Source organism: Perognathus longimembris, chromosome 13 (genome assembly GCF_023159225.1).
Source record: "Perognathus longimembris pacificus isolate PPM17 chromosome 13, ASM2315922v1, whole genome shotgun sequence".
Taxonomy (NCBI): domain Eukaryota; kingdom Metazoa; phylum Chordata; class Mammalia; order Rodentia; family Heteromyidae; genus Perognathus; species Perognathus longimembris.
In genome coordinates, this window is record NC_063173.1 from 56,845,891 (window position 1) to 56,867,677 (window position 21,787).

Here is a 21,787-nt window from a genome sequence, read left to right on the forward strand (position 1 = left end):
TATACACAGAGGGGCTGGGCCAAAGGCACAGCTGATTGGCCTAGTGGAAGTCACCTCCCTCAAAGGCAGCCAATGGGTAGGCTGAGCTATGTGGTACACTGAGCCAATCAGAGTCTCAGAAATACAGAGTTAAGGACAAGGAATGTGTGGAGCTGAGGAGAGAAGAACAGGTAGGCATGTGGGATTTGAGACATGGATTTGTAGTACACAGAAGTGGTAAAGAAGCAGAATGAAGAGAGGAAACACATAAGGCAGAAGAAAGACATGGATTAGCACACCTTTTAGGAAGTTTGGCCAAAGCAAACACTGGATTAGTTTATGGCAGAGGATTTATTTTTTTTCAGCTCCACTGAACATCTATATACTCTAGCTCTGGAATCTCGGGTGCCATGGTAGATTAAGTTCTAGGCCAAGAGCCCTTGTTATCTGATGGTTTCCTTTTCCTAAGTGGACTGCCTGTCTCCCTGGCTGTCCCAGATATATCCTGACAACCAGAAATATGCTTGAGATACTTTGAGATAACTGGGGTTAGACTCTGTTTCCTGCAATGCAAAGAATACAAACTCATAGGAGAAAGAAGAAAACCGTAGAAGGGTGAATCCGGGAACACAACCTAGTTCCCACCACAAACTTCACATCAGGCAGTTTCTGCTGCATGTCCCCCAATAAAGGCCTCGCTTTTTGTGCTTTATTTTATTCTGTGAAAATAAGGCTAATTACAACATATAATGAAATCTAAGCCCCAAACGTTTTAGCAAAAGAAGACCCTTCCCACCTCCCCGCGTCAGCCGTCTAAGGAAGGCCCTGGCAAGATAGACCTTTCACTTATTGCTTTTGCTTCTTGTTTCTTGAGAACATGACTCCAATGAGGCCCATGGCTGCCAAACCTACTCCAGTGATGCCCACAGCCGTGACGACATCTCTGACCTGCAACAGAGAAGGGACTGGGTCACATTTCATATCAGAATCCAAGAACACCCTGTCCATTCAGCAGGATCACTGAGTTTGGGGTGCCTCTCATGCCCCTTGGCCTCTCCTGGCCAACCTCAGTCAACAAATATTGGCAGGGAAGAGTGGAGGAGAGGGCTCGCTTTGGAGAAATTCTGAGCATGGAGCCATCTGGCCTGGAATTCACATGATGCAACCATAATCCAGGGAAACTGAATTCACCCTGTGGCTTTAAAGCGTATATAAAGGGTAACTGTGGAAAGAATGAGATGATGATACCAGAATGGTCGAGATTCTGGACCAGCCCATGGGGAAAGTGTGAAGTCAGGGAGATGTTGTTATTGAGAACTCAATTAGGCGTGACCTTATGAGAGCAATGACTCTGCTCCTCCCTCAGCCCTGCCCCATCCTGCCAGGCATGGAGGGCTCTCTTTGCAGGAGTTTTGCTTTGTTTTGTCATTGTTGTTTCGTCTGGGGTTTTTGATTTTTGGCTTTCATTATTTTTATGCCCAACTTGGGGTTTGAATTCAGGGCATGAGCTTTTTTGCTTTAAGCTAGCAGTCTTCCATTGAGTCACCATTCCACTTCTGGCTTCCTGGTATTTGTTGGAAATAAAGAGTCTCCTGGACTTTCCTGTCCAGGCTAGCTTCTAACCACAATCCTCAGATCTCAGCCTCCTGAGTAGCTAGGATGACAGGTGTGAGCCACTGGCACCTGGCAGGTTTGGGTTTTCAAAGATTTTCTGAGACAGGATCTCACTGGGTAACCCAGGGTGACCTTGAGCTCGTGATCCTCCTGCCCTAACCTTCTCAGTACTAGAATTACAGGTATGCATCATCATACCTGGATTTCTCTTGTGTTCCTTTTATGTTCTTTATATTATTATTTATTTTATTTTGTCAGTTGTGGGGCTTGAACTCTGGGCCTGGGTGCTGTCCCTGAGCTCTTCACCTCAAGGCTAGCACTCTACCACTTGACCCACAGCACCACTTCTGGTTTTCTGGTAGGTAATTGGAGAAAGAGTCTCATGGATTTTCCAGCCTGGGGTTGGCTTTGAACCTCGATCCTCAGGTCTCAGCTTCCTAAGTGGCTAGGATTATAGGGGTGAGTCACTGGCATCCAGTTTTGTGTTCTTAAAGAAATTACTCAGCTATAAAATACTGATAAAGTACTCAACTATAGAGTACTGATGTTATACTTGAAAGTTATTAGGATATCTGATTTGTGCTGTTTGTTTGTTTGTTTTTTGGCCAGTCCTGGGCCTTGAACTCAGGGCCTGAGCACTGTCCCTGGCTTCTTTTTGCTCAAGGCTAGCACTCTGCCACTTGAGTCACAGCGCCACTTCTGGCCATTTTCTGTATATGTGGTGCTGGGGAATCGAACCCAGGGCTTCATGTATATGAGTCAAGCGCTCTTGCCACTAGGCCATATTCCCAGCCCCTGATTTGTGCTGTTTGTAACGGGAAGAAACAATATTGCCCAAGAGAAAATTTCAAGATAAAAATTGAACATATGTCACAATCATTTCCTCCTAAAACATCACTAAAATGAATAAGGCATTTGTTAGAACTGTGGGTGCAGCTGAGTGACAGAGCTCTGGCCTAGCCTGCACCAGGTCCTGCATTAATGGGGGGAAAAAAAGCATTATCCCACATAGAATAAAGCTGAGGGCCAATCACAATAGGAACCTTTTCTTAAGGGTTGCACAAAAGGTTCAGATTGACAACCCCAGGTACCTCTGGTATGACTGGAGGGAGAGCTGTGGTCAGGTAAGTAGCAGTAGTAGTCGTAGTAGTCGTAGTAGTAGTGTAGTCACTCCAACAGAGTGAAACAGATCTGTAAGCCTAGAAAGGGAGAAGCACCTGGAGGTATAGCAGACCCTAAACAAGACATTGAGAGTCTGTAGACATGCTCAATGAGACTCTCGGACTTCCCACCTTTCTCTGTCCACAGCACTTCGCCCTTCCTACAAGAATCTGGAAGACTTTTCTAGAGAATCTGGCCATCTCATATAGAAACAACAAGAAATACCAATATTGGGCACCTTGATGGTCATACAATGAACTCTCCCCCATACCAAAGCGCCCATCTTATACATCTCACGCTCTTTTTCCTCTCTTATTTAGTTGCAAGTCTGGTACTGCTAGCTAGCCTTAAACTTTCCTCTAACAGGGAATTTGAAGCGAGGCACTGGTGGCTCACACCTGTAATCTTAGCTACCCAGGAGACTGAGATCTAAGGATTGAAGTTCAAAGCCAGCCTCGACAGGAAAGTCCATGAGACTCTTGTCTCCAATTAATCACTAAAAATCCAGAAGTAGAGCTATTGCTCAAAGTGGTAGAGCACTAGCCTTGAGGGAAAAAGCTCAGGGACAGATCATATATCCTGAGTTCAAGCCTCACAACCAACAAAAAAAAAGGGGGGAATTAGATAGGGTTTATGACAGCCATGTTGTGGCAGGTGACCTCACTAGGGAACCTACATGAAATCAGTGTGTCCAGTATTTTCCTTGCTAAGCTCTGTGGCAGGGTGGGGAAAATTGTACAGATAATGGAGGAAAAACAATATGGCCCTAGATCTTTACAGAACCTCACAGCCTGAGAAAGAATGCTGAGTCCACTAGTTCACACAAAAGACACTTTGTCAAGGAAAACAATAATCACCTCATTGTTGGTGATCATGCTTTGTATGCAGTCAAAGAGAGCAATTAAATACAAGAAAGTGGTATCTAGTTAGTCCTGATGGTGCAAACTCTTGGGGACAAGCAATCTGTCCAAAAGTTGGTGCTAGTTTGGGAATCTTCTCGTTACACAACTGACAAATCCAGGATAGCTTCTATGCTAGTATTATAGGAATTCTGACAGTGAAAGTAGCTACATCACGTGCATTGCAGATCGTAAATCATCCTTCATTAGGAATGCCAAACTAGGCACCAGGGGCTCACACTTATAATCCTTGCTGCTCAAGAGACTGAGATCTGAGGATCCCAGTTCCGGGCCAGTTGGAAAAGACAAATCCAAACGACTCCTATTTAACCACCAAAAAGCTGGAAGTGGAGCCACGGGACTGAAGTGATAGAGCACCAACCTTGAGCAAAAAAGCTGAGGGCCAGGGCCCAGGCCCTGAGTTCAGGTGCTGGTGGTCCATGCCTGTAGTCCTAGCTACTCAGGTTGCTGAGATCTGAGAATTGCAAGTCTAATCCAGCCAAGGCAGACAAGTCTCCCTGATTCTTATCTCCAGTTAACCACTCAAAAACCCCGAAGTGGAGGGCTGGGAATATGGCCTCGTATACATGCGATTCCTCAGCACCACATTTATAGAAAACGGCTAGAAGTGGCGCTGTGGCTCAAGTGGCCGAGTGCTAGCCTTGAGCAAAAAGAAGCCAGGGACAGTGCTCAGGCCCTGAGTTCAAGCCCCAAGACTGGCAAAAAAAAAAAAAATCCCAAAGTGGAACTGTGGCTCAAAGTGGTAGAGTGCCTTGAGCAAAAGTGCTTCAGGGACAGCACTCAGGCCCTGAATTCAAGCCCCACAACTGACACACAGAAAAAAAAAAAAAAAAAGGAGAAGAAGAAGAAGGGGTGACCAAAAAAACCAGACCTGGCAAATGAACAAACCACATTCCCCTAGGGGATCCTGGGTCACCTCTGGGGGCTCAGCAGGGATGATGATGGTGCTGTTTGTAAACCCCAGAAGCTGGTCAAACACCTGGGCTTTAAATGCCATCTCTGTACTCAGCAAAGCTGCATCTGACTCTCAAGACATAACAAATACAGATGTGAAGGAAATGAACGGTTACAAATTACTTCAACTCTGAAAGGCTCTCTCAGGAGAGAGAGGGTGGAATATAGCTTGTGTCCAGAGCCACTGAGGGTCATCTAAGAGGTGAGTGGCCAAAGAAGCCCAACAACAGGATGGGTCATCACTGTTGGGCTGCCTTTCCTGGCCACTGCTGTGTTACACACAGCAATCTGCGCTTCCTGTTTCCCCACCCTGACATCCTGGAAGACAGGAAGCGCATCTCTGCTACTTTGTCTTGTTCATTCATGTTCTGTCTCCACCCTCACCCTGTAGCCATCATCAGGTGGAGGAATGGTCTGGTTCCCGGAAGAAGGACACACAGTCTGAGTACACACCTGGTCACTGCGAGCAACTCCATAGCGCAGCTCATTCACAAAGTGCTCACAGTTGTCACTGGTCAGTTTGTAGAGGACTTCCTGCCCCACCAGCTCCTCTGCCTGCTGGATGATTTTGCTGGGAGGCAGTGGGGTGTACTTGTCATCATGTTTGTTATTGACCTGGTATCTGTCTCTCCCAGCTACCTCACGCAGCAGTTCCTTCTTCACAACAGCTTTGTCACTCAGGGCAGACATGCAGCTGGCTAAACCAGCTCCTGCCACTTCACCTGTACAGAGGGAAAACAAAGGAATTGGTTCAGGGCAGAGCCTGGGGCTCAGAGCTGGTCCCAGCTGGGTATCCAGCCTGGGTACTATCCACAAGGGGCTGCTGTGACAGATACACACAGAGGTGTGCTTTGCAAATATGTAGGTGTCTCTCGATCCGATCAAGTTGACAAGATTAATCATCTCAAAGATCCAATCTGGTTCTCCTTGGCCACTATGGTGGTCAAGAGCTAGGCTTCCTGGAGACAGGCAAGCCTTAGCCTGACCTGGGACCTGCCTTTTGCCAGCTATCTGAGCTTGGAAGATTTAGTCATCTCCCTCCCAACTTAGCAACGTACAAATGGCAAGGCATCTTGGGGATTCTTATGCCTCGCACAGGACCAACTCAGAAATGAACTTGAGCAAGTGGAAGGGGGGAAAAAGTAAAGTTCCTTGATTTGCTGATTTTTTTTTTAACCCTAGAGAAGCTGATCTGCTGTACCCTGTGACACTTAAGTGTCTTTCTTGATTATACAAATATAAGCAATGACTATATTCATCTTCTGGAAGAATTGGGTGTGAACCTTTTGGCATCCCATCTGGGCTACCGGTCTGTGACTTCACGAAACTAATAACTTTTTCAGAAATCACAAAATGCCACACAGCCGCTTTCCTTAGACAAGATGCTCAGGAAGTCTATGAGATAGGCCAGCAGGCCTGGGCCAAGACCCATTGGCTACAAGTGAGAACAGAGATTAAGACAAACAAACAAAAGACCTGGAAAACAGGATCCCGGGCTCCAAAGCGGACCAGGATGTCAGTGAAGGAGAGCTGAAGTCGGAAGAGCGGCCGAGCCTCCCTCCCAGCCAACCTGCACAGTCAGGGTAGAGCACGTTGGCGTGTGATGATTGAAATGGGCACTTGGAGCATCATGAAAGAAGGCTCACCAGCAGAGAGCCATTGTGCCCTACCAGGGTCAGGACACAGCACCCCAACAGCAGCCGCATTGCAACACACTGGGCACCACCTGTCTTCAACTGTGACACCCTGGGATGGCCAAGAAGCCATGGCAGGAAGGTATAGTCAGATTCCAGATCCTGCTGTACCCAGCTTTCTGGGAAGGACGAAAGCTCTCTGCCTCCATTTTAGCCCTGAGGTATTAGAAAATCAGGGAATTCTGAGTTGCCAGTACTAGGGTCAGTGGTGCTTGACAGAGTCATTGAAATAAATAAAAGATAGGCAGCCTCATGTAAGGCCTAAGTTAATGGATAGAGTGAGCTCTTGAGGCCCATCCACCCGCAGCCCTCAGCCAGGACAGGTAGCAAGGCTGGCCCTAGGGTGAGTCAAACAAGTTGCCTAGAACACAACATTTAAGGAGGTACTAACTTGCAGCCTTGTGGACATGCAGCGTCAACAGCTAAGCGTAAGAGCTTCCTTAAACCTGGTGGATGGTACACTGGGCCCAGGCTGACACCCAGAAGCTCAGGCCTCTGATCCTGGTTTCATCCCTGACCACCTGGGTGGTCCACACATGTCGCTCAACCTTGCTGAGCTGATACTGAGATTTGTACATTTTCTTTCTTTTTCTTTTTTCCTAGTGGTACTAGGGTTTGAACTCAGGTTTGACTTTGTTCTTGCTAGGTAAGCATTTTGCCAACTGAGTTATACCCTAGCCCATTTTGCTTTACTTATCTTTCAGATAGGGTTTGGAATATTTGCCCTGGTTTGCTTTGGACCATGATTCTCATAACTCCACTTACTAAATGGCTGGGATTACAAATGTGAGCTACCATGCCCAACCTGAAAGACATATAGTCTATAAAGGAAAACACAAAATACTGTAAACAATCATAGAAAAGGCATATGGATAGGCCTAGGAATGTGGCTTAGTGGTAGAGTGTTTGCCTAGCATGCATGAAGCCCTGGGTTCAATTCCTCAGCACCACATACACAGAAAAGGCCAGAAGTGGTGCTGTGGCTCAAAAGACAGAGTGCTAGCTTTGAGCAAAAAGAAGCTCAGGGACAGTGCCCAGGCCCTGAGTTCAAGCCCCAGGACTGGCAAAAAAAAAAAAAAAAAGGTGGGGGGGGGGCACATGGATATATCAGAAATTTTATGATAATACCGGAGGAATGTCAGACTAGGCAACAATGCAAGGCACAGAATTCAGGGCTTAAGACACACACACACACTAAAAGTTAAGGAAGGTAACTACCCAGTCTCACAGTGGGGTGTGTGTGTGTGTGTGTGTGTGTGTGTGTGTGTGTGTTGGTCCTAGAGCTTAAACTCAGGTTCTGGGCACTGTCTCTGAGCTTTTTTTCCTAAAGGGTAGCACTCTGCCACAGCGCCATTTCCAGCTTTTAAGTAGTTAATTTGGAGATAAGAGTCTCATGGACTTTCCTGCCCAGGCTGGCTTTGAACCGTGATCCCCAGAAGTTGGCCTTCTGAGTACCTAGGATTATAGGCCCCCACCACCGAGTGCCGTTGTTTCTATATAAGTGGAGTTTTATCCTATACATACAGCTTTCTTTTCCCTCTCCAGTACTGGGGATCAAACCCAAGGCTTCGCTCAAACTAAGCATGAGTTCCACTGCTGAGCTACACCTCCAGCCACTGGAGGGAACTTTAGGGAGAGGAGTAACACGATACAGTTTACAATTTAGAACAATCCTATTGGCTGCCTTTGATTGGGGAGCTCAGCCAGCAGTCCCACAGGGGCATCGGGCAGGACGCGGGTCGCTTACACCAAGGGTGTAGCAATGAAACTATGACAGTCCAATCTGGGGCTCGTTTCGGAGAAAAAGCCAACAGGATTTCCTGATAGATATGATATGGGTAATAAGGACTAAGAACGGCTCTTAGGGTCTTTCCTCTTCCTCCTGGCTGGGCCTTCAGCCGGCAAAGGCTTTATTTTTATTTATTATTATTGTTTTTTCCTTATTCTGGCAGCGCGTCCTTCTTCCGGGGTGCGTAATTTTCCCTGGGCCGCGTTCGGAGTCCCAGCTGAGCCCCACAGAGCTGCCCATGGAACCCTCCGGAGCGCCCAGCGGGGCCAGCCCGGGCCTGGAGGAGACTTCGCGGGCCGGGGAAGAGCCTTCCCCCGGAGGAGGATCGGATTGTTGATAGGAGAAAGCTGAAGGGATGGAGCGCTGCTCTGGTGAATGGGGACGAAGGCAAGCCATTCAGATGTACCTGCTCTTTCTGCTTGGAGACAAATTGGGACCCTTCAGAAAATGCGAGACTAGGGATGGATTATGAGGAAGAGTTCAACTGTTAGGGGTCAAGTCGGGTGCTGAGATAATTGTATACAGCCTGTGGACAAAGCTACTGCACATATTGCAATCCACTGATTGGGATTTTGAATATTCCCTGTCTTGTGTGATTCGGTGATGATTCTTTTGTTTCCTTTTTGTGTGTCTGCCAGTTCTGGGGCTCGAACTCAGGCCCTGAGCGCTATCGCTTAGCTTTTACACTCAATGCTGGTGTTTTACCACTTGAACCGCAGCTCCACATCTGGCTTTTCTTTTTTTGAGTGTTTCATGGAGGACGGTTGAGTTTCACCGGCTTTCTTGTCTCAGGCTGGTTTTGAACTGTGGTCTTCAGATGTCAGCCTCCTGAGTAGCTGGGATGACAAACAGGAGCCGTTGGCTCTCCCAGCTCTGTCTTTTCTCTTTTTTTTGGACCTATGGCTTTCGTCTTCTGCTTCAATGACAGTAATTTGTAAAAATGAATCTGATTTTACGTTCCTCAGTGATTGCTTCCGTTTTTTCTGATTGGACCCAAGAAGCAGTGATTGGTTTTTCCAGTCTTCTATTTTACAGACTTAAAATCTATGAGATGGATGTGGTATAGTATTTGGCATTGAATAATAATTAGGAAAGATAGCAAGTATTTAAGGTATTGATGTGTAATTATCAGCACATGTGTCTATAAGGATCCTATTAAAATTAATCTCCTGGAATAAAAAAAAAATGGCTCTTAGGCTTTTGGCCTGAGAAACTGAATGGTGTTACCCACCAAAACTTCCACGTAGGGCATGAGAAGTTCAAGTGTCAAACACCCAAGTGGAGGTGCCAAGGGGTCAAGAAGTGATACAAGCTGGGAGCCTGTGGTTCACGCCAGCAATTCTGGCTATGCAGGAAGCTGAGATCTGAGGATTACAGTTCAACGCCAGCCTAGGCAGGAAATCTATGAGACTCTTATCTCCAACTAACTACCTAAAAAAGCCAGAAGTGAAGGTGTGGCTCCAGTGGTAGAGTGCCAGCCACGAGTCAAAAAGCTTTACTGCCCCTTGAATGCCCACCTCAACCCTAACAAGAACCCACTTGGAGTTCCAAGGAGCAGAATCTGAAAAACAGTGCCCCACACCAAATTCTGTTTGCAAAACTTAAGAACAAATTGCCAGGCATGGACCAAGTAGGGCCATAGTTCACCATCCTCTCCCCCACCCCCACCCCCACCAACCTCTTCCCAGCCTCTGGGTCCAGAACAGTGGAGACCCTGTTGCTCTTACTTGGGGGGGCCAAGTGGATCACATATCCATTGCCAACGTAGATGACCCAGTGTTTGTAGAAAGGGCGGAAAATTTCAATCAGGTCTCCAGGCTTGGGCTCTGGCTGCAAGACCAATAACAAGACTATTAGAAGCCGTGTCAGCTCCAGGGGCCAGGGGCAAGATTCTGTTAGGAAGCAATCAGTTTAGCAGGACATAGGCAGACGCATGCCCACAAGCCTGTGTTTGAGACCTGCAGGGACCCCAGACCTGCCTCCTTGTCGGGAGCCGAGCTAGCAGCTAAGCTCATCCTGACCTCTGGCTGTGCCGATGTCGCCAAGATGTCGGGAGCCAAACCTGCACCTAGGTTCATTATCACCTCTGGCTGTGCTGTTACCGCCAGGATATGCTAAAGGCAAGGACATTTGTTCACAGCCACTATCCGGAATTGCTTTCCTATGTCCCCACCTTGCTATGTCCGCTGGAGTAGATTCCTATGTTAATCAACCTTGTCCTGTGTCTACTGTAATCAAATGTTGCAAACTTCAAAGACTCTTTATGTTCTGGAATTTTAACAATCCTAGGCTATTCCCTGGTTCCAAAACTGCATATAAGCTGGGAGTGAGAATAAACTGTTGCTGCAGTCTTGAGGTTCAACCTTATGGCTGCAGACCTCCCGTACCCCATCTTTGTCTCTTGTCTTTTTTCTCTTGCCTTATTTTTCCTTTTCCTTATCCCCGCCGCCCCTCAGTCAGGATTCCTGCTCCCCTGCCGGCTGGCCCGGCAGGCCTCCTGTCACGAGGAATTGCAAAATACAAACCTAAAGAGCTTCTTCATTGCCTTATTGTCTATCTTTCTAGGGTTATTACTCAATGAACTCTTATTCTGAGACAAGCTCACTGCTAAGGAGTTTACAAGGAGGGCTCGATAAACCTACACACCCATCCTGAAGTGGATATTATGAACCCCAATGAGGAATGAAGAAATCAGGCTCAGAGAGGTAGACAAATTGTCACAAAGCCACACGCAGCTCATGGGCAGCAGACCAGCAAGCAGTGTGAGGCTGGCTGATTCCCAGACCCAGTGCCTTAGCACATCTTGACCACCATCAACCAGGCATTTGACAAGAGCTGCCAAGCCTGGAGGGTGTCTCACAGGTACGTCCAACCTGGCCTAGAACCTAGCAGAGAATCTCTGTCAGTGTCTGGCAATAACATACAACTATTTTCTCAGGACCATGAAAAGAGGTGGGAAGGCACATGTGAAAGAGAAAATGCTTTGGGGTGAGTTGGGCTGAAAGTGTGTGCATGAGTGTGATCCTCCTACCTCAGCCTCTTGAGGGCTGGGATTACAGGTGTGTGCTACCATGACAGGTTGTTTGTACCTTTTTTTTTTTTTTTTTTTTTTTGCCAGTCCTGAGGCTCAAACTCTGAGCCTGGGCGCTGTCCCTGATCTCCTTTGTGCTGCAGGTGTGATGCATTATCCGTGCATGTACACAAGCACTGGGTATGATGTGTTGTGTGTGTACGCACACAAGGGCTGGGGTGTGATGTGATATGTACGTGCTACAGAGCTGGTGAAGAGCCTGACCCCACACTTGCAGCCCTCACCCAGCCTCACTTCCAAGACAGGTGATGATTATATAATCAACAATTCCCCTCCGCTGCCCCCACAGGAAGCAAGCAGGCCAGGGAAACTCCTTGGAAGTCCCCTCACCCCGGGGTTGCCCCCTGGGCCTCCCAGGATCAAGGAACTCAGTCATTCGCTTAGACACTCAGCAGACACTCACTGAGCTGCCTGCCAGGCACTTGGGCACCTGCACTGTTCCTGAATAAAACAAAACAGAGGCCAAGATTTTGTTCAATAGCAAAGAAAAAGACAAATGGTTAAAAAAAAGAACTTAGTAATTTCAAATACTCAGTATAGGGGCTGGGAATATGGCCTAGTGGCAACAGTGCTTGCCTCGTATACATGAAGCCCTGGGTTCAAATCCTCAGCACCACATAAATAGAAAAGGCCAGAAGTGGTGCTGTGGCTCAAGTGGCAGAGTGCTAGAAAAAAGAAGCCAGGGACAGTGCACAGGCCCTGAGTTCAAGCCCCAGGACTAGCGTGAAAAAAAATACTCAGTATATATTAAAATCATCTAGATTATTTAAAAACTAGCAAAAACAGAAATAAGCTGGGTGCTAGTGGTTCATAGCTACTCAGGAAGCTGAGATCTGAAGATTGTGGCTGGAAGCCAGCCTGGGCAGGAAAGTCTATGAGAATCTAGTCTCTAGTAAACTACTCAGAAAATGCTGGAAGCAGCGCTATGGCTCAAGTGATAGGGCACTAACCTTGAGCCAAAGAAGCTTAAGTTCAAGCCCCAGGACCAAAAGAAAAGAAAGAACAACATTTCCAGTGTCGGGGCTGGAGTGCAGGTAAGGTGAGTTTAGCTGTAATCGTGTTAAGCAGGAGGTAGAGAGATGGAGGAGGGGCCGGCAGGGGAGGGCTAGGTGGTCAGGGGAAGTTAGAGGGCCTGAGGTCTCTCTGAGCCTGCAGGAGGTCTGGAGTGAGGCCTGCAGACGTCCAGGGCCTCCTGGCAGAGAGAAGCGAAGGCCAGGAGGCCTCCAGGTGGTGAGGACCAGCAAGGAGGATAGTGTGGGTGAGGGAGAGGGGACACTGGTAGCTTGAAGGACCAAAGGGGTTACGGTTACCTGGGGGTGGTGAAGGGCGTCTGGACAGCACCTGCTGCCCTGTATAAGGCCTTTGGCTTTGACTGTGACTAACAGGCATAGCTGCAAGGTGCCCAACAATCCCATGTAGGATTTTAAACACCGCCCCACCCCCCCTACCCCCCCCACCCCCCCTACCCCCCCTACCCCCCGTCTACAGCCTGGGAAGAGGTCAGGCGGAGGGCACCGAGAGAAGCAGGCTGTTAGGCAATCAGGGCAGGAGAGGTAATAATAGCTCAGACAGGCGTGGAAAGGGTGGTGATACGAGGTAATGGAGGCTGGATCCACTTTGAAGGTCTAGCCAGCAGAGGCTTCACAGATGGAATGAGGAGGGGTGCGAAGGCAAGAGGACTCAGATGACCCCTGGCCAGAGCAACTGGAAGGTAGAGATGTACATAGCTGCAAATGAACAGGCCAGGGAGCACATTAGGCAGTCACATGGAAAGGCCTGGGAGGCCCAAGCGGGCCCCAGCTCAAGACAGTGGTTTGGGATGAGCATGGATCCCATTGAATGCTGGAAGCCAAAGCCTGGCTTTCGGAGACAACTGAGGGGCAGGCCCTGGCGGCTCATATCTACAAACCTAGCTACTCAGAAGGCTGAGATCTGAGGGTCAAGGGTCAAAGCCAGCTCAGGCAGAAAAGACCAGGATTCTCATCGCCAATGAACCAGAAAAAGCCAGCAGTGGAGCTATGAATCAAGTACAGAGCACCAGCCTTGAACAAAAAAGCTAAGGGAAAGCATCCTGACCCAGAGTTCAAGTCCTAGTCCTACCCTCCCCCAGCAAAAGAGAACCAGGGAAGAAGGCACAGAACCTGAGGTTTCTGTTGAGGTCTTCATCTGAACCCAGGCCTAAGGGTACCCGAATCCCACACTCTGCACTGCAATCAGAGGTGCTGAGGAAGGAGATGCAGCTGGTAACAGGGTTATGGAGACAAGAACATGGGCAGGAAGGAGAGACAGGAAGGGCAGCAGGCTGCACAAGGAGCAAAGCACTCAGCCTGGCTCTACAGCTGATTTCTACCTCTCCAGGAAAACCTACTGCAGATGATCCCTGGTCCCCCACCACTGATTCAACACACACACACACACACACACACACACACACACACACACACACACGGAATCGGGACCTGGACCAGGATGGAAAATAAGGGCAATTTGGGAACAGTTTGCAATCTAAAGGTTGAAACAAAACAAAAAGTGTTTTTCTGTACTTGCGGCCACTTTAGAGAGCATGTCACCCACCCACGTCCCATTTGTGACTTCAAGGCTTAAGTTGTTTGTTTTTGGTTTTTTCCTATGAAATATTTCAGGACTATCAAAAATACAGAAAGTACGCAAATGGGCATGATCGCTCTATTTGTTCAGTCAAGATGGACTTCATTAGGGCTGGACATGTGGCTCAAGTGGTAAAGTGCTGGCCTAACAAGTGCAAGGTGCTGAGTTCAAACCTCAGCTGCCATGCACGCACGCACACACACGCACACACGTGCACACACACATGCGCATACACGTGCATGAGAGAGGGAGAGAGGGAGAGAGAGAAAGGAAGGGAGAGACAAGAGAGAGAGGGAAAGATGAAGAGAGGGAGAGAGAAAAGAGAGAGGGAGGAAGGGAGAGAAGAGAGAGGGAAAGAGGAAGAGAGGGAGAGAGAAAAGAGAGAGAGGGAGAGAGAGGGAGACAGACAGAGACAGAGAGAGAGACTTTTTTCAGAGACACAATAGTAACTCCACTTTGGGCTTGTGTTCAAACCTAGAAGCTATGCATTCACTGTCTAGCCAGTTTACCCAACTTTTCCCAGCCTCAGTTTCCTCATGAAAATGGGATTAACTATACAGAGTTCCTGATTCATGGTATTATGTTGAGGATCAACTACATCAACAGCTCTGAAATTGCATGTAAAGCTGGGCGCTGGTGGCTCACACCTGGAATCCTAGCTACTCAGGAGGCTGAGCTCTGAGGATCATGGTTCAAAGCCAACCTGAGCAGGAAAGTCCATGAGACTCTTCAATTAACTCCCAAAAACTGAATGTGGAGGTATGACACAAGTGGCAGAGCATTAGCCTTGAGCAAAACAGCTCAGGGATAGCACCCAATCCCAGAGTTCAAGGCCCAGTACTGGCACACAAAAAAATCCTAACAACACAATAATGATTTTAAAAATAATCAGCTACAAAACAGCACATGGGAGGCATTTGGCAAAGGACAGTGCCGACTTGTTCTGGGTTGCAGGTGGCTTCAGGAACAGCTAAGGATACTGTAGCTTATGAAACCCAGACTGAGCCCATTCTCTTCCACATCCCACCAAACCTTTACTGAGTGTGTAAACACGTTCACTTCCCACCCAAGAAGAATGTCTGGAAGCCTGTGATAAACAAAGTCTGGGTGATGCCAAGAAGGACTTCCCAGCAGAGATTTTTGGGGCATTTCTCTGGCAAGGCTCTAGGAAACAAACAATCTTTACAGAACTGGGGTTCCCAGAAGCAGACCCAGACCCACGGCAGTCTCAACCGAGCCTCAGGACTCTACTGCCGTGGGACCTTTAGCAATCACTTAACCTCTTTGAGCTCTTTGGAGTAATTGAGGAAATGGGGCTGGGTGCTGTCAGTGTCCGTGCTGTTGGCTGGGCAGGTGTAGGAGGACAAAGAAGAGAATTGACTTCCCAGCCTCTGGCCCAGAGAAAAGTTGGAAAAGAAATAGACAGGGGCTAGCCTGAAACATTACCCTTCCCTTACTGCCCTAAGTGCCCAGGCCAATGCCAGTTGGGAAAGGACCAGGACAGCTCCAGCAGGCACCACACCCAGCCTCAAAGACCCAAAGGCCCTTAGCATCCTGGGTAAATGAGGGAAAACACGGCTATCCTCCAAGCTCTTGACCACAATACCCTCAAGCCTGTTCTCCTAGAGGGCCCAAGTCACCCCTCCTGCACCAGAACTTCCCTGACTCACACACACACACACACACACACACACACACACACACACACACATACACACACACACACACACACCAAGCACGACTGGGGGGCAAGGGGTTCTTACATTCCATTTTTCAGACCTAAACACTGAGCCTAGAGGTAGAAATGAATTTGCTCATGGTCTCAGAGCTGTCTGCAAAGCAGTGTCAGCTTTCTGCCATGTTCCTGAATCCTAAGATCTAAAGTGTCATTGGGATTTACAGACACATGAAAGAGAAACAAAAAATGAAGTCTGACTCTTGGGGAAATTAAATGTGCACACATACAATTGGCCAGGTACCAGTGGCTCATGCCCATTGTTCTAGCTACTCGGGAAGCCAAGATCTGAGGATCATGGTTCAGAGCCAGCCCAGGCAAGACAGTCTGTGAAACTCCTATCTCCAATTAATCACAAAAAAAAAAGCCAAAAGTGGTAAAACTCAAGTGGTAGAGCATTAGCTTTGTGCAAAAGGTCAGGGTCAGCACTCAGGCCCTGAGGACAGCAAAAAATAAAAACAACAACCACAAAAGCATACAATATATCAGGGCAGTCCATTGATTTGAAGCCCAAAATACACGGAAGATGAGAAGTTCCCCAAATGGGCCATTGCGAGACCACAATCTTAAGTGGAAGTCCAGGGCTCTACATTTGTGTCCCTTCTGTACCTCTCCATCCACAGCACTGTGGAGCACTACCTCCTCCTTCCAAGCACTTTTTCTCATACATCTAAAATGAATAATCATACACTTACCCTACAGGATAGCATACATTAACTAGACACTTGAAAATTGGGGCATGGAGGTATGCCATTACATTGATTTCCCTTTCTTGATTAAAAAAAATTTTTAAAGGTAGTAGAGGTAGAAGGCTTGCCTAGGAAACAGGAAGCCCTGAGTTCAAACCCTCAGCACCATAGACACGCAAAAGCTTTCCTGTGTGAAGTCATTCACAGGAAGGTGCTGGTATCAGAGTATCCCATAATGCTCAGCTCCCACATCAGGCCTCACTTCTGCCTACCTCTGCCTCAGCTTTGCATGGTTTTCCTTCAGTGTTCACCTGCAAACCCCCACTTACCCTCAACATGGGCTGAGAGCTAGGGTGAAGCTTCGTAGTGGAGCACAGGAAAGAAAAAAAAATGAAGCCTGGCTTTTCTGGAAATTAAACATGCACACATACAATTGGCTGGGCATCTGTGGCTCATACCTGTAACCCTAAACACTCAAGGGGCTAAGATCTGAGGATCAAGTTCCCAAGCCGGCCCAGTCAGGAAAATCCATGAGATTCTTGTCTCCAATTAAACAAAAAAAAAATTTTAATGAAGTGGTAGCTCAAGTGATAGAGCACTAGCCTTGAGCAAAAATAAAAAGTACCCAGGCCTGAAGATGGGAGGGAGGGAGGGAGGGAGGGAAGGAAGGAGGGAGGGAGGGAGGGAGGGAGGAAGGGAGGAAGGGAAGGAGGGAAGGAGGGAGTAAGGGAGGAAGGGAGGGAGGGAAGGGAAAGGAGGAAAGAGCAGGGGAAAGAAGGAAAGAGCAGGGGAAAGGAGGGGAGCGGAGGGGAGGAAAGGGCTCCTGGTCAATATCTGCTTTCCTGAATGCCTCCCTGAGGCCCCTGGCCCCTACCTAGCCCCTGCAGAGAGTTGCTGCTGCTTCAGCGACAGCCTGCTGATGAGAGGACTGCAGTTTGCAGTCCTTGGGCTGAGCCCACAGTGATGGCTCCCTGCACCCAGTCTGACAGCTAGACTTAAGCATCAAGATGAGGACCAGGATGAAGCTAATTCTCTAGCATCCAGTGCAGCACATACAACATTCTCAAAAGAATGTGCTGGCTTGTTCCCAGAGCCCCTCTCAGCCTGTGGCCCCTCCAGAGAGAGGAGAAAGCCATGTAGGACCTCAAGTCCCCCCTTCTATTGGAGAAAGGTCATCTTCTTTCTCCTCCCCTTTGCACCCTAACTAGCTGCACAGAGAGTCGCTGGATTGTCAAAGCAAACTGAGAACATGCAACAGTTGATAAAGAAGTCTGGACTTCGGGCTGGGGATATGGCCTCGTATACATGAAGCCCTGGGTTCAATTCCCCAGCACCACGTATACAGAAAACGGCCAGAAGTGGCGCTGTGGCTCAAGTGGCAGAGTGCTAGCCTTGAGCAAAAGATGCCAGGGACAGTACTCCGGCCCTGAGTCCAAGGCCCAGGACTGGCAAAAAAAAAAAAAAAAAAGTCTGGACTTCAGAACCCAGGAAAGGCCCATCCCATTACAGGTCTTCCATTTCAGTTTCTGTATGGGACCTCACATGACAGCAAGGCTTGGCTTAGCCAGCCAGATTGAGAGATTAAGAGGAAAAGGTTACACAAGCTTTCCAGCAAGTTCCAACCACCAAGAGGAGATCTAGGCCCAACATCTCAACTCCTCCATGCTTCACCAGTGTCCCTGAAGTACCTAGCTACTGCCCTGTGCATGGGATGGATGACTGTGGTGGTTAATCACAGGAGATGATGATGGCTTCATCTACAAGAAGGAGTGATCAGTTTCCCTGCTGAGAGGGAGGGGAAGGAAAGGGAGGGAGAAGGAGGGAAGGAAAGGAGAGGGGAGGAGAAAGGAGTGGAGGGAAGAGAAGAAAGGGGAAGGGAGGGGAAGGAAACAAAGAAGAGAGGAGAGGGAAGGGGAGTAAGGAAGAAAGGGGAGGGGAGGGGAGGAGAGAAGTTACCACTGAGATTTAATAATATATACATATAGTATATATATGTTTCTATATAGTATATATATACTATATATGTTTATAATTTGTACATTTTTATGCCTTTAAAAAAAAATCTTGTATTCTATGTGGAAATTAAATCAGAACACACACCCAGTGCCAACACACTGTTTCAACAGTTCCTAATGGCTCCACAGGGCTTGAGCTCACTTCATACAGAGTTTGTGTTGCTAAACCCTGTGTTCTCGCACAATCTGGCCTCCTAGTGCCAGTAGAAACTGAAAGGAAAACCAGGAACTAGACACTTTATCTAAGACAGTGGCTAAAATAAATGTCAAAGTTTATTCTCCAGCTGCCATTTTCTCTGACTTTTACAGAAAAAGAAAAAGTGAGGGAGCTCTGACAAATGAAACTAAAAAGTACAATAAAATGTCTCCTTCAGATGTTTCCATGAAAATGTTTTGAATGTAGAGATATTTAAAAGCCACTAGAACTGATTTATTTTTAGACCACAGGCTGTATTGTGAATCTGTGCCAAGCTAATCCCAACGTTTTAAGGACTATTCCAAACTATCTTTGTCATTTCATATCAGCTTTCAAAATTAAAATTAGCAACAAGCATTCTCCAATCAACTGAGCAAACAAATACAGACTAGCAAATCTAGCTCTAGTGAATATTGAATATAACAGGCAAAGAAGATCAATTCTGACAAAGTCATAAACAACTTTTTTGGAAGTTAAGTCTCCAAAATAGAAATGGTAGCATTATAATTATTTACTACTATGTCTGACCTACATGTACATAAAATGTTCCCCTTTTTTCAAAAGTACATTAATGAAATTTTAAGCTATGAATACATTATCCTTTGTTTTCACATGACATTTATTTTTGCTCAGTTTTGTTCACTTGATATAGGATCCCTCCAGCTTTGACTGGCCTTGAATTCTTTTTTTTATTTGTTTATTAATTGAACACAAATTTTTTGACAAGGTGTTGTGCAAAAAGGGTACAGTTACATAGTAGGGCAGTGTGTACATTTCTTGTGATATCTTACACCCTGTTTTTCTATCCCTTCTCTAGGTCAGGTAGACATATATACAATATACAATGTATCAAGAACATATACAGTATTCCCAGACTTGGTCTCTACTGTCTCTCCGGCTCCCTTTGTTAACAGTCATATATCAGGGAGATCATGCCCCTTTGTTTTCTGTGTTCTAGGCTTGTCTCGCTCAACATTATTTGTTCGAGTTCTGACCATTTCCCTGCGAATAACAATATTTCACCATTCCTAATCGCTATGTAGTATTCCATTGTGTATAAGCACCATATTTTTTGTATTCATTCATCTGTGGAGGGGCATCTGGGTTGTTTCCATATTTTAGCTATTGTGAATTGTGCCGCGATAAACATGGAAGTACAAATGTCTTTTTGATGTCTTGGGGTTTGCTGTTTAGGACAGATGCCTAGGAGTGGTATGGCTGGGTCATAGGGTAGGTCTATATTGAGCTTTTTGAGAAACCTCCATACTGTTCTCCAAAGTGGTTGTACTAATTTGCACTCCCACCAACAATGGAGAAGGGTTCCTCTTTCCCCGCACCCCCTCCAGCATTTGTTGGCTTTGAATTCTTGATCCACCTCCTAAATAGCTGAGATTATAGGCATGTACCACCAAACTCAGTTTCGTTTATTTTTACTGGTATGACTACATATATTACATTTGCTGTCTGCATTTCGTTTACTATTCATTCTATGATTATTGTTAAGAACAATGTTACCAGATAGAAGAGGAGTGTATTGAAAAGTGGCCACTCTTGCTGGGAGCTGGTGGCTCCTGCCTGTAATCCTAGCCACTCAGGAGACTGAGATCTGAGGATCATGGTTCAAAAGCAGCCCAGACAAGGAAGTCTGTGAGACTCTTATCTCTATTTAGCCACCAACAAGACAGAAGTAGAGCTGTGGGTCAAGTGGTAACAGTAGAGCTTTGAGTAAAAAAGCTGAAGACAGTGTGCCCAGGCACTGCCTTCAAACCCTAATACTAGCACAAAAATAAAGAAAAAAGAAAGAAAACATGACCGCTACAGATGGCAATAAGCCATGCAGGCCCAACTAATACCAGGCACTTTGTGCTAAGCTCTTTTGGGGACTGCAATAATAAGGAAAATGAATTCCTGTAACAGGGTGTGCGGTATGGGTGCCTGGTACTGTTGTAAGCACTTTCTAAGTTTTAAGTGATATAATCTTCATTCTGGAGAAGACAGTGAACTTGAACTTGATCCCACATAGAGGCAATCCGTGGAAACACAGTCTCCATTTGCCTACCTCAAAATCCTATACTCTAACCATTCTGCTGTGGTCCTGCCAGGCCAGGTTGGAGACATTTGCCTGGCCCTCATGATGATTTCTGATCCTCATTGTAGGTTCGAATGAGAAGCCAGAGCTAGGAATTTGCTGAACGAGCTGGTCATGAGGTGAATCATTTGACCCCAGAAAAGGCCAGCACACAGCAGGTCCAGCTTCAGACATTTGAGCCCCAGGGGCCTATCCTGTGTCCCGGTTTGACTCTGGAAGGCAGCCTTCTAAGGAAAGACCTCTGCCCCCTACTCTCTTCCTTACTCTCTTCCTGGGGGGGGGGGGAGGGGTCCTGCCTACTACCCAGCCTGGGTCAGACTGATCTGCCCAGCCTCGGGACCTTCCCAGGCAAGGATGAGTAGTGAGACAACTCCAATAGGTGGCCAGCGACCCACACCAGGGACCAAGCAGCAGGTGGAGGTGTGGCGCCCACACCTCTCCCCGTATAGGCCCTGAGACATTAAAGCATGAACCCACCGCCACCCAGCCTCTCCCCACACTCACAAAGGGCACGTGCATCTTCTTTAGCGAGGGGCTTCCTGGGTGACAGACAGGCTGGGTCTCACTTTATCCACGGCGTAGATGACTGAAGCAGGTGGGAAACAGAAAGAGCATTCTTAATGAACACCCCCCACCCCTGCATTTGGCCTTGCACCCGCAAATCCCTTGCACGAGAGCCAGGATGTCTCACCTGATGCTTCAGCCGCGCACTCCACACTCGGGACGGGCTTCCTGGAAAGTCGTGGGCGCTGCCGAGGGTGACAAGGGCAGGGTCACATGGCGTTCCACTGGCTCCTCCTCCGTCCCCTCCCCCGGTGCCGGGCGGAGGGCGGAACGCAGAGGGCGCGGAGAGGCCAGGGCGGCTCACCGAGCCTTTTCACCTCCCTCCCTCCCCCAACTTCCATCTCCCTCGCTGCCGCCGCCTCCCGGACGGCAGGAGCAGCAGGGAGGTTCACCTGTCCTTAGATGCCAGGAAGAACCTCTGCGCCTACCCGGCGGGCGGTCTGCGCTCCCGGGACTGACTTCGTGGCCGCTGAGGCCCGGCCAGCGCCCGGTTCGCCCCGCCCCTGCCCCGAGCCACTGGCTGGTGACAGCCTTGGCATCTGGGGACAGCTGGACGCCTCCGCCTCCGCCTCCCCCATGCCCTGCTGCCCAGGCCCCGGCGCCGCGCACCCCGGCGCGCTTGGCCTCCGCCTCCTCCTCCTCCTGTGCGCACCCAGGGCCATCAGGGGATACCAATGGGAACTCTGTTAC

At 47.9% G+C, this 21,787-nt stretch overlaps 1 protein-coding gene across 2 annotated transcripts; it reads right to left on the minus strand.

Annotated features, from left to right (window-relative positions):
* Window positions 1-667: 667 nt before the first annotated feature.
* Window positions 668-21,508, minus strand: LOC125362128 (phospholipase A and acyltransferase 3). 2 transcript variants are annotated; one of them, XM_048360792.1, is made up of 6 exons: window positions 21,490-21,508; window positions 21,225-21,282; window positions 21,038-21,119; window positions 9,839-9,941; window positions 5,082-5,350; window positions 668-927 (listed from the first exon to the last, which is right to left on the minus strand). In XM_048360792.1, the coding sequence occupies exons 3-6, from the start codon at window positions 21,050-21,052 to the stop codon at window positions 826-828; spliced, it is 489 nt and encodes a 162-aa protein (XP_048216749.1). In that variant the 5' UTR covers window positions 21,053-21,119; window positions 21,225-21,282; window positions 21,490-21,508; the 3' UTR covers window positions 668-825. The 2 variants fall into 2 exon arrangements, with proteins under 2 accessions (XP_048216749.1, XP_048216750.1); XM_048360793.1 differs by lacking the exon at window positions 21,490-21,508 and having other exon boundaries at window positions 21,047-21,119; window positions 21,225-21,337.
* Window positions 21,509-21,787: the final 279 nt, after the last annotated feature.